The 12,955-nt window shown below is 50.9% G+C and overlaps 1 protein-coding gene across 6 annotated transcripts in view; it reads left to right on the forward strand.

Moving 5' to 3' along the window:
* Nucleotides 1–12,955, forward strand: part of cracd (capping protein inhibiting regulator of actin dynamics) — a 389,395-nt gene that overhangs the window by 255,858 nt on the left and 120,582 nt on the right. For 4 of the 6 annotated variants that reach the window (XM_072496811.1, XM_072496816.1, XM_072496812.1 and 1 more), the window contains 2 exons: nucleotides 1,179–1,347; nucleotides 11,621–11,756. The exons of 1 other annotated variant lie outside the window; for it this stretch is intronic. In XM_072496811.1, coding sequence (XP_072352912.1) covers nucleotides 1,179–1,347; nucleotides 11,621–11,756 — 305 coding nt within the window. The remainder of the gene's footprint in view (nucleotides 1–1,178; nucleotides 1,348–11,620; nucleotides 11,757–12,955) is intronic. One more of the 6 variants, XM_072496814.1, reaches the window with a different exon arrangement.

The raw sequence follows: 12,955 nt of genomic DNA on the forward strand, positions 1-12,955 counted from the left end.
CAGTTCCCAGTTTGATATTTCTCTCTCTCTATTTCTCCGTATTTATCTCTCCCCCATTCGTGCTTCTCTCTCCAATCCCCCCATCCTAGGTTTATTTTCACTCCCAGTTTGTGTTCCTCTCTGTCCCTCCCTAGTTGCTTTTCCAGGGCATGTGGGGGCGAGTACAAAGGCAGGAGGAATGAAAACCTGTGCCGCTGACCAGTGTGTCAGTTTGTAGGTGCTATGCCACCCTTGGACCATTTTCCCAGAGGCGGGTTCAAGGACAGCAGGGGTACCTGCTCATAAGTGGGTGGCACGGCAGTAGAGTGTTAGCACTGTTGCTTCACAGCTCCAGGGGCCCAGGTTCGATCCCCGGCTTAGGTCACTGTCTGTGTGGAGTCTGCACGTTCTCCCTGTGTCTTTGTGGGTTTCCTCCGGGTGCTCCGGTTTCCTCCCACAAATCCCGAAAGACGTGCTGTTAGGTAAATTGGATATTCTGAATTCGCTCTCTGTGTACCCGAACAGGCGCTGGAATGTGCCAACTAGGGGATTTTCACAGTCACTTCAATGTAAGCCTACTTGTGACAATAAAGATTATTATTATATGTGTGGGTCTGTGCTCACAAGTGGGATGAAGTCAGTCATTAATGGAAGCACTAAACAGGTGCATTTTATACCTCATCTACTATTCTTTCCCAGGTGAAAACTGGCTGCCAATCCACCTTTGCCCATTTTGTTCTACTGCTCAAGATACATTTCATCTCAGAGAGCCTGGGTGCTTCAAACCTTTTTTTTAATCAATGTCTATAGGGACGCACTATATGCGTCACTGTATGCACACAATGCTCCTGTCATACACATTGCCATTGAGGCACAATATTGTAGTGGGTGGAACTATTGTTTGCAGGCAGCATTTCCACATCACAGCTGGTTGATTCTAAATTCTGACACTTCATTTCAAATGGTCTTATGAAACCTTGAAACTGTACTATGGTTAAAGGCATCCAACAATTATGCACGTTATTTTTTTAACGGCAACGAGCTCCAGTATCTAAAAAACATAAATGTCTGGTTGATGTAGTAATTGGACTCTGACCATGGTTTACATATGACTGTACAATGCGGTTTGCTCTGTGCACTTAGCATTGAACCTTTGGCAGAACAGCAATTAAAGTGTATGTGATCCTTGTAATTAACAGAGAAGAAAAAACAGGGCAAATTCCAACCATTAAGGAAACTATTCGGTAAAAAACGAAGGAAGGTACCGCCCATAATTCCTGAGAAAGTAAACCTAAAATCCAGTCAATCCACCGGGGATGTTCGAAATGGCATTGGGTCAGCTGATGGGGAACATGAAGATGAATTAAGGTAAAACCTCCTTGAACTATGTTTTTTCATTGCAATTGAAACAAAGTATAAATGTCCTTTAGTGCAGTAAAGTCATGAACCAAATCTCTGACTTGTGTTACGTTGTCGACATGGACAAATTGGGCCCAATGCCCTGCCTCTGTGCTGTTTCTTTTGTAGGCTTCTAGGATTCTATTCAGCATCAGTTTTGATCATTCATATTGATTGTTGGCTTGATGAATTGGAATCAATATGAAGTGAAGGGACAGCAAGGGTAATTTAAGGAAAACATTTGTCAGCAAACTCAATTACTAATGCTAATTTCCATAATTGGAGTTGGGAGTTGGCATCGCTAGAACAGGAATGGAACAAACTTGCAGCAAGGAAAGGTGTATCAGTGTGGTGCATTCTGAGCTTAACATGTGTCATAGATGCAATATATTCATTTGTGATCGGAACCATGTCATTTTCAGATATTGGTATTATAATACTGAAAGTAACATTTTGAATTGCTCAAAAAGACAAGTTCAGCTCCCACTGGCTTTATGGATTTCAGTTTACACATGGAATCGTAATGCATTGATGTTTACACGAGTTCTCATAAAACCTTGTTAATTTGATCATTTTGATCTTCTGCAGCCTCCAGTCTTCCTTCACATGGTGATTTGGAGCTGCTAAACATTGGATAACCTCCTACTTACTGAATGTATATGATACAAGGTGCTACACTGTTTTATCAAAACCTAATGGTTCAGCTCAGATCAGCAGGTCATTTCAGTTTAATGGAGCCACTTATACATGAGACCCTTCTCTGTAACATAGAGCTGGATTTTCCATGAAGCCATGGTCCCTGCCACCCTAACAAAAAAGTGTGTGTGGGGGTGGGGGTTGGGGGGGGGGGGGGCAATGAGGCAACTCTAAGACATAGGTGCGGGCCTAATCTCCTAGCTGTCAGTTGTGGACTGGCCTCCCAAGCCGTTAGGTGTAAACTGTCTTCTCTGTTCTGACAATTGTACCATTTTCCCATTTGATTTTTCATGCTGTGTATTTGTCTCTCTTACATTCCTTGTCACTCGAAATTAGCATGTGTGTACCTCCACTGATCTCATTCATCTAGGTAAGCTGTTTATACTAATAGGCGATTTACACATGATTCCATCTGGATGTCTGCTAATCTCATTACCGGGAAAGTCCACCTCATTATGCCTTTCGAAATCTGGCTACTGTTGTCACTAGGCAGATGTTACTGGGCAGACTGCATTCTGTCATGCCTTGTTAAATTTGTGTTACTGCTGTTACTAGGCAGAACCATGACCCCCCCCCCCCTTTTTGAAAAATGAAATGTCTTAATTTGAAGGATGTTTCATTTCTCAACCCTTTTCTTATTAGGTCTATCGGGGCTGGTTTAGCACAGTGGGCTAAACAGCTGGCTTGTAAAGCAGAACAAGGCCAGCAGCGCGGGTTCAATTTCCGTACTGGCCTCCTCGAACAGGCGCCGGAATTTGGCGACTAGGGGCTTTTCACAGTAACTTCATTGAAGCCTACTTGTGACAATAAGTGATTATTATTATATTATTATCTTATTAAACATTACAAAATTCAAGTGCATGAATTAACACAGAAGATGCCCCAGAAAATTTACACACACTTTCCCCAAAAGTCTCCTTTATACTGAGGATAAAGCATCCGTAATGACTTTTTCTCTCCTGGCCACATTTTACCGGAATAACCGGATGTTCCGATCTCCAAATTTCTCCAGAAATTTCAAAGGGTTGTGATCTGTATATATGATTGTCTCTGCTGGGTTGCTTTTTTTTTTGTTTTTCTTTGTTTGTGGATGGAGGGAGAGTTAGGAGGGTAGAGGGTTTGGGTTTGGAGGGAGGGGAGGGTTGTTGACTTGGATGGAGTTGGTGTGGCGCATTTGGTTAAGGGGGAATGGCGGTGCCCATCTTGTGGGCGGGGACCCTGAGGGTGAGCAAGACACTGGTCTGAAGTAGCCCATTAAAGTGGGGATACGACTGACTGGAGTGGAGGGGGGGGGGCTTGGAGCCCCCGGCCTGCCTGATCTCTTGGAATGTTCAAGGATTAAATGGACTGATCAAGAGGCTGCCCGATTTGTGCATTTGAGGAGTATGAAAGCGGATGTTGCGATTCTGCAAGAGTCTCACTTGAAGGCAGAGGATCAGACAAGGCCGAGGAAGGGCTGGGTGGGGCAGCTTTTCCACTCTGGGTTGGACAAGAAGACGAGGGGGGTGGCGATGTTAGTGAATGAGAGGGTGGCCTTTATGGTGGGAAATATAGTGACAGACCCTGGGGGAGGTTTGTGATGGTAAGCGGGAGATTGGATGGCCGTGCTGGTGAACAAAAATGCCCCAAATTGGGATGATATAGAATTCATGAAGCAGGTTTTGGCAAAGGTTCCAGACTTGGGGTATTTGAGGCTTTTAAAGCAGAAGCTGTACAGTCGGAGCCTCCGGTGGGGGAGAAGAGTACTAGTCGGTTCTTGGACAGGCTGTGGTTTCCGAAGGTGGAGGAGGGGAAGGTGCAGGATTTGGGGCGCCGATGGGGCTGAGGGAGGTAGTGGAATGTGTCGACTCTACGCAGTCAGGGATGGCCCCGGACCCAGATGGGTTCTCGCAGGTTTTATAAAACGTTTGGTTTGGAATTGAGCCCCCTATTAGTCGAGATGTAGAATGAGTTGTTGGAGAAGGGGGACTCCCCCCGCCCCTCCCCTCCCACGCTGGGGATAAGGACCCGAGCAATGTGGGTCGTACTGCCCGACTCCGTTGTTGAATGTGGATGCGAATATATTGGCGAAGGGCTGGCGATGCATCCAGAGGATTGTGTGCCGTAGGGTGATAGGAGAGGACCAGCCCGGGTTTGTGAAGGGGCAGCAGTTGTTGGCCAATGTTGGAGGTTATTGAACATGTTCATGATGCCTCCAGGGAACCAGGACATGGAGGTGGTAGTGTCGATGGACGCAGAGAAAGCATTTGACCGGGTTGAATGGGCGTATTTGTTTGAGGTGTTGGGCCGGTTTGGGTTAGGGCAGGATTTCGTAGATCGTGTGAAGCTGCTGTGTAAGGCCTCGAAGGTGAATTTCCGGATGAATAACGTCAGTTATTGGATTACATCGTGGGTGAGGCAGGGGTGTCCGCTCTCCCTGTTGCGATTGAGCCACTGGTTACGGCACTCAGAGCTTCGGGGAAGCGGGGAGGGAGTGGAACACCGAGTCACTTTGTACCTGGATGATCTCATGTTGTATATTTCAAACCCGGTGGAAAAGTTTCGATAGTATTATGGGGATCTTGTGGGAGTTTAGTCTGTTCTCGGAGTATAAGCTCAACATGGGGAAGAGCGAGGTGTTTCCGATCAACGCACAGGGGCAGTGGAGGAGTCTGTGGAAGCTGCTGTTTCAGCTGGTATGGTCAAGCTTTCGGTCGGGAATGTAAGTGGCACCAATCTGGGCGCAGCTGTACAAGTTGAACTTGCTGAAATTGTGGTGGAAATGAAGGAAGATATTAAGAAGTGGGATGTTTTGCCATTATCATTAGCTGGGAGGATCCAGGTGGTAAAGATGACGGTGTTGCCAAAGTTTTTGTTTGCTCTCCAGAACTTTCCGTGCTGACACCTCCCTCTGAATGTCCCGGCCGCTCCCTATCGTCTACATAAGCTCCGGGTAACTCTGTTTCAGGGGCTCAAACTCAGGCTGGGACCCAGCTGGGTCAGGGATCCAGCAGACTTGTGACTGCTGTCCCGCCTGGTGGTTCCTGCCTCCATCAGATGTACATCAGCAGCTGTGTGGTGCTCAGCAGATCGTGCCCCAAAAGCCTGACCACTAACATTTTCCACCGAGGTGCGTGCATCTGCGCTGGTGGAGGGTGGGGATGACAGCTGTGCTGTGATTACAACAGTTGCATCCTCGGAGCTCTCCTCCAAGGCGTTCTCCTCGGAGTCAGGGGAGGGGGCTGCCAGGGGTGGGCTGCCGCGGCGGCTGCTGGACCTGTGGGAGAATGAACATGTGGTCAGTGGGCGGGATGGGTCAGTCAGTAAGGCACTCACTACTCACGTTTGACAGGTCCTCCGCATGGAGCCTGGTGGTTCCTCACCTCTGTGGTGTCCACCAGCCTCCCCGTGGGTGACCGATCTGTCGCGGCCACACCGGTCACCTCCAGGGCACACTGCTGAAGGAGGTGAGGATTCTCAGGTCCGGTACCCCATCGCCATTTTGGCCCTCTCCAGCCGATTATGGGAGACCATTTCCTGAGGAGACACAGAGAGGGCCGTTAGCCACACACGTGATTCACTGTTGTGGGTGGGGGGGGTGTGAAGGGAGGGTTGGAGTGAAGGGAGGGTTGAAGGGGTGGGTGGTGGGAGTGCTGAAGGGGGAAGGGGATGGAGGGAGGGTTGGGGGTTGCCTGTGCGGATGCTCCCTTAGCAGGGTGATCGGTGGGGGTGTTGGTGTCTACTCACCCGTGATGCCCGGTGTAGGTCGTTGACTATCTTCCGACAGTGGAGGCCAGTCCTCCTGGTCACACTGCCCAAGCCGACAGCTGCCGCCACCTCGTCCCAGAATGCACTGGCTGCCTTTTAGCTCAACCTCTGGGGCCTTCGGGGGAACAGGACACATCTCCTGGCCTCCACTACGTCCAGGTGCCTCCCCAGGTCAGCATCCCCGAATCTTGGGGATGGTCTCCTGGGCACCATTATTGAGAGCTGGCTGGGGTTGGCTGAGCAAGTGCAGTTTAAGTGCTGCTCGACCTTGTTAGCGGGGGGCTGGCGAGTGCGGTCCCGGCGAATCAGCTGGCGAGCCGGCCTTCAGGGCGGGAAGCCCGTGAGGCCTCGTTAAGTGGACCAATTAACGTTGATTAGTGTTGTCGGCCTCGCTGGGCCGAGCGCCTGGAAACGGGCGGCAACTGCCGCTCGCTACAACACATGGAAAGCTTTCCAGAGAATCTCGCCCTCAATTTCCTTCTGTACTTCTGCTAACTTAGCTGGACTTTCCTATATGGATGTTGTTTGATTGGAATGGTGTCCCCCACATCTATGTCATGAGTCACTACCCCCGTTCTACCTAGGTTATAATAATAATCTTTATTAGTGTCACAAGTAGGTGTACATTAACACTGCAATCCCCTCGTCGCCACACTCCAGAGAATTCAGAATGCCCAATTCACCTAACAGCACGTCTTTTGGGACTTGTGGGAGGAAACCGGGGCACCCGGAGGAAACCCACGCAGACACGGGGAGAATGTGCAGACTCCGCAGAGTGACCCAAGCCGGGAATTGAACCCGGGTCCCTGGTGCTGTGAAGCAACAATGCTTAGCACTGTGCTTATTCACGCAAACACATTTATAGGACTGCAGTAACGCTGCCTGTTCGCTCTGGCTCTTATCTGGGAGTTGACTTAATCACTGATTTAAATTTTCTAGCACTTCCTCATTGCTTAAATGAATTATAAGGAGTCACTGTCAAAATGTAACCCCTTGTCTTCCTCCTGCTTCATTACTAACAAGACCTCCTGCTTGTTCTCATCTCCCCTAACCCAATACTTTTTCAACATGTTCACATGACGCACCCTGTGTGATTTGCATCTATCTAGGGTGTATACCAGATATTTTACTGCGCTCAATTTCCTTTCACTGTGATATGGCCCACTGAATCTAGCTTTCAGGTGTTCGTCTGACACAGGTAAAACACAAGCACTCTCACTACTGTGGTAGAACTGTAAGGGGGCGATTCTCCCAAATGGAGCCCAAGTGTTCGCGCCTTCGTGAACGCCGTCGCGTTTCACGACGGCGCGAACCGGGCCCGGGTACGACCTATTCTGTACCCCACAGGGGACCAGCACAGCGCTGGAGCAGTTCACGCCGCTCCAGCCTCCCTTCCCGATGCCAAATGAGCGCCGCGCCAACCTGCGCATGCGCAGGTCTACCACGCTAACCTGCGCATGCACGGGGGACTTCTACTGCGCGCTGGCGTCGGTGTTCAGGTGCCGGCCGCGCAGGAAAGTAGGCAGGGGGGGGTGGGGGGGCAGAGGCCGGCCCGCCGATTGGTGGGCCTCGATCACGGGTCAGACCCCATCGGAGGGCCCCCTCCGGGGACGGAGCCCCCCCCCCCCCCCCCCCAGGCCGCCCCCGGCCCTTCGCGCAGAGTTCCCGCCAGCAGCGACCAGGGCTGAACGGCGCCGGCGGGACTCTGTCGCATCCTCCCAGCCGCTCGGCCCATCCGGGCCGGAGAATCGGCGGCCCCGCCAATTCCAGCGGCCCGCGACCAGCACCGCGTCAAACGCTCCGCGGAAATGGCACCGATTCTCCGCACCTCAGAGAATCGCGCGCCAGTGTGGGGGCGTCGTGGCGCGGTTGCGGCGATTCTCCGGCCCGGCGCAGGGCGCGGAGAATCGCCCCCTAAGTCTGGGCATTGCCTATCAGCCCTGGCTTTCATTCCATGCTGGGCCATCTTTAAATCTTTTCTTGTCACCTCACAGGCCACATTCAGTCGTTCCCTAACATTTGAGAAATAAGGCTTGATTCAGCAGACTCGAGTTAAAGCCCGCTGAATGGCACATTTAACGGGATGTTTTGCCGCCTGCATCACCGAGAAAGATGCCACTATTCAATGGCACTTTGCCGTTCTTTTTGCCTTCGGCGAAGAACTCCCCAACGAGGCCACTATTTAAGTCATTTCCGGCACCGACGAGCCGAGCTCGCCTGTGCAGGAAGACTACTCGTGGATGAGGGCGCCCTTTTTAAAGGCAGCCCCAATCTTTTGATCCCCCTCTGCACCCCCAATGCAGCTTCAGGACCCCCCTGCTTCACCAAACCTACCTCACCAGGGGTCCTCAAGTCCCCCCCAGCCCCCCCACCCCACACCGCCTCATATTGCCAAGGCTCCCCTGGATCCAACCCTGGCATGGGCAATCTGGCACCCTGACAGTTCCCCTTCCAGCCTGGGAGCGCCACCTGGGCATCCTGGCAGTGCCAGGGTGACATTGCCACATGCCCGAATGACAATGCCAAGGTGCCAGGCTGGCAGTGCCAAGATGCCTGGGTGCCAAGGGAAGACCCAGGGTGCCATCCTGCACAGTCCTTTTTTTTAAAAAAAATTTTTTAATGAGAAATTAGCAATTTAACCTTTCATAAACATTTTGCATAAGTTATTTTTAGCTCACTTGGCTAGACAGCTGGTTTGTGATGCAGAGGGAGGCCAACAGCGTGGGTTCAATTCCCATCCCGGCTGAGGTTATTCATGAATCTTGCTACTCACCTGAGATGTGATGACCCTCAGGTTAAATTACCACTAATCAGTTCTCTCCCTCAAAGGGGAAAGCAGCCTATGGTCACCTGGGACAATGGCGACTTTATTTTTGTAATCTGTATGTTTATGGGGTTTATATTTCAGTAGGTAGGTATAAGGCATAGGTCTATATCAACACTCTTCAATTCTTAAACATGATCAAAATTCAATGAATTTGGTGTGTCAGTATAATGGATTGGTATTTGGGTTTTCATCTCTAGGGTTGAGTTTGAAACTATTTTAGTCTTATAAACAATGAAGAATAGTGTTCTTTTTCATCATGTGATTTAATTCCCCACCTTTTCATTAGGGAAAACACTCTGAGAAGAGGAGAGGTTTGTCCATAAATGTCAACGTCTTAGTCAAGGATGAGACTGTTGGCTAGCAACTTGACACAATGGGCGGGATTCTCCCGTACCTGGCAGGGCGGGGGGTCCCAGCGGGATGGAGTGGCGTGAACCACTCTGGCGTCGGGCCGCCCCAAAGGTGCTTCCGCACCTTCAGTGCTAGGCCCGCCCCGGAGTGGTTGGCGCCACGCCGGCCGGCGGGATAGGGGCCTGGCGTCACGCCAACCGGAACCGAAGGGCCTCCGCCGGTCGGCGCATGCACGGCAGCGCCAGTCCGTGCTGGCATCATCCCCGCGCATGCGCACATGGATTCACTTCCACACCGGGAATGGCGGATGACCACGGCCTCCGGTGCGGAAGGAATAGAGTGCCCCCATGGCACAGGCCCGCCCGCGTATCGGTGGGCCCCGACCGCGGGCCAGGCCACCGTGGGGGCACCTCCCGGGGACAGATCCCCCCCCGCAACCACCGATGAACCCCGGATCCCGCCAGGTCCTACCGGTAAGGGACCAACTCCAATTTACACCGGCGGGACCGGCATAGAACGGGCGGGACATTGGCCCATCGCGGGCCGGAGAATCCGGACAACCCCGGGGCCCATTGAGTCACGCCGGACTCCACCATTCTCCAAGGTGGGCGGCGCGACTCACGCCACGCCAGTTTTGAGGGGCGGGAGAATTGGGAGGACGGCGAGGGTGGGATTCACGCCGACCCCCGGCGATTCTCCCACCTGGCGGGGGGTCGGAGAATTCCGCCCATTCTCCAAGGTCCCGTGAACTCGCCACAACAGTCCCTCACCTCCTGAGAGATGCAATATGAATGAAAATCTCTGGGTGGGAGTCTCCTAATGGAAATCTAAGTGCCGACGCCAGAGTAAAAACCGGTGTTTTTTTTCCTTCGGCGTCCGTTCCCAGACCCCTATTCTCCCCCTTCCGTGGGGCTAGCAGGGGCGTCGCTTGATTTACAGGGGCGGGGCCTCGGCACGGTGTCAGAGACCCGGCGCGGAGTAAAAGACACGGTGCCTTGGGTCCCACGCATGCGCAGTTGGGCCGGCGCCAACTAGCGCATGTGTGGTGGCCGTCCTCCCTCAGGCCCACCCGCACAAACGTGGAGGATAGATCCAGGCTCGCCAGCGGAAGAAAAGAGGCCCACCGACAGAGAGGCCGGCCCGCCGATCGGTTGGTCCCGATCGTGAACCAGGCCACTCCGGAGGCCCCCCCCCCGGGAATAGAGCCCCCCTCTCTCCCCACAGGCCGCCCCCCAAGCCTTCATGACGAGTACCCGCCGGCAGCGACCAGGTATGGATGGCGCCGGCGGGACTAGGCCATTTACGCGCGGCTGCTTGGCCCATCCGGGCCGGAGAATCGCTGCTCGCTGTTTGCGGCGATTCTCCGAGCGACCTGGCGGGATTCGCGCGGCGCTGGTTTTGGGGGTGTGTGGAAGAGTCACGTGTGGGGGTAGCCCCAGCGATTCTCCCACCAGGGGCGGGGGGGGGAATCGCCCTCTGTCTCCTGCAGCAATCTCAGGCAATATAAGTTAGAATTGATATTCTCTATTGCAATTTAACACCCAAACCCTAGCTAGAAGTCCCCAGTTGTGGTATTTCAGAAAAGCACTGTTTCACGTGTATGATTTACATCACCTTTGGAAAAATAACTTCCTCAATGACTGAAATTGTTTCAACTAACACACAACTCCCCCCTCACTCATCAACACCTAACCATACATTCTTCAAGCAGATGTTACCCTGATCCCCTCTTACTCTCTCCTGAAGGCTGCATGATTCCAGAAGTGCTAGCAATCTTCCAATAACTCATTCAAGTTGACTTTCTTCATATATAAGTTCAGACAGGTTATTGAACTAGAGATAGAGTGAAGCCCAACCCACCCACAGTTCACATACCCACAACGGTGATCACCTTCATGACCAAGACAAGACCGAACGCCTGAAAAAAGTTGATGAACTAAACCTAGCTAGTCCATTAATAGTGACTTAAAAAAATATACATGGGGATATACTCATCCAAAAAGAAATCCATGCAGGTATACATTCACAAAATATCATAGAATTCATAGATTCATAGAACCATAGAATTTACAGCATAGAAGGAGGCCATTCGGCCCATTGAGTCTGCACCGACCCTTGGAAAGAGCACCCTACCCAAGCCCGCACCTCCACCCTATCCTCACACCTCCACCCTGTCCCCATAACCCCACCTAACCTTTTTTTTGAACACTAAGGGACAATTTAGCATAGATAATCCACCTAACCTGCACATCTTTGGACTGTGGGAGGAAACCAGAGCACCCGGAGGAAACCCACGCAGACACGGGGAGAACGTGCAGCCTCCACACAGACAGTGACCCAAGCCGGGAATCGAACCAGGGACCCTGGAGCTGTGAAACAACTGTGCTAACCAGTGTGCTACTGTGAAGCCCCAGATATTTGTGACTGTACACTTTGGTAAAATATGGATTCATAAATACTTTTGAGAATTCATTTAAAAAGGTGGATTTGAAGGTTAAAAATAAAATGGAAATGCCAGAGCCACCTGTCACAGGTTTCTATTGCACCTGTTTAATACTAGTACAATTTAAGCAAGGTATTAATGCAATTTTACCTCGTAACCTATTTATAAAATGTTGACAGGTCTGCTAACACTAGCATGGGAGCCAGGGCATTGTCACATGACAGTGTTTTTATCCCAGAGGGTTCAGCAGGTGATGGAGCAAGGACAGAAGTGACCTTCCAGGAAAACTTTACAGGAAAAATACAAACTCTTCAGGTGAGAGGTGTTACAACAATTTGGTGATACCAACACAGCTTTGACTGGAAGATTGCAGTGTGGGCCGCGTGACTCTGACCTTAGTCAATGCTTGCACTTGTTATTGGTTTTGCATATGTAATGATTGCCTCAAGGCGAACCCAAGGTGAGATGGCTCAGTCCCTTTTACAGGAAATAATTATAATCCTCTCACTTTTAAGGAGGTAGAAAGTATCTGTAGGTAATAGCTTGGAATGAAATAGATCTGTAAAGTGGACATTCGCTGCTACATTCAGATTCTCACTTCTAATCTAAGACATGCTCATTACTGTTACAAATTATACACATGAGGCAACATTGTTCTTCTTTTAATTGCTTTGCTACTTCTGGCGAGGTCATTTGTCAGCAGATAAGCAGCTGGGTGGAGCAGCGAGTTACTACCTGTCTGAGGTTTGGCGTGAATCGAGTACAGGCTAATGGGGTGAAAATCTCATTGTGTAGCTATAAGGATCTCACACAAAACATATTTAGACAGTCTTGCCTTAATTTGTGGTGTAGGACCATACTTAACTTGGAATTTATTTTCATCCCATAAGTTAACACTGACTTTGAGGCCAAGCCCCGGAGTTGAAGAACCCGTGTGGATCCATTGCGCTAGCTAACCAACCACAATGCCAAATACGAAATACTCCACAATTTTCTGTCCCCGGGTTACAAAATGTTTGCATTTAACTGCTTTGTAACATTTTGGCGACATAACCCATACTTAAGTCGAGTTTTGGGCATCCCAATAGCCAAAATCAAATCTGACTGTGGTAGCTGTGCTTTAACATGCACATCTGCTTCCGTGAACCATGGGTGTGCACATTAGAACCCATCCCAGCCACTTCCACTCCCCCACCCCAACCCATCTAAAGTGGTAGGGGCTGAGTTTGTCATTTCAGGCACAGAAATCGGTGCGATTCACACCGGCTCTTCTGGCACGGTTCCCATCGAGATCTTCCCGCACTTAGCCAGTTTTTTGGAGGGGATCATGATCTGCAATGACATTGAGAGCGGCAGTGCCAAAACATGCCGACAAACCTGGCTTCACAAAGATTGAGGCGGCATTATTAAAGCAGCAGCAAAGTGACAGTAAAGACCCCCTCCCCCAACATCGGCAGCACTCCGGATCTCTAGTGCCCACCCTGACTACCATCCACACTAGCATTAACCCTATC

Source organism: Scyliorhinus torazame, chromosome 3 (assembly GCF_047496885.1).
Source record: "Scyliorhinus torazame isolate Kashiwa2021f chromosome 3, sScyTor2.1, whole genome shotgun sequence".
NCBI lineage: Eukaryota > Metazoa > Chordata > Chondrichthyes > Carcharhiniformes > Scyliorhinidae > Scyliorhinus > Scyliorhinus torazame.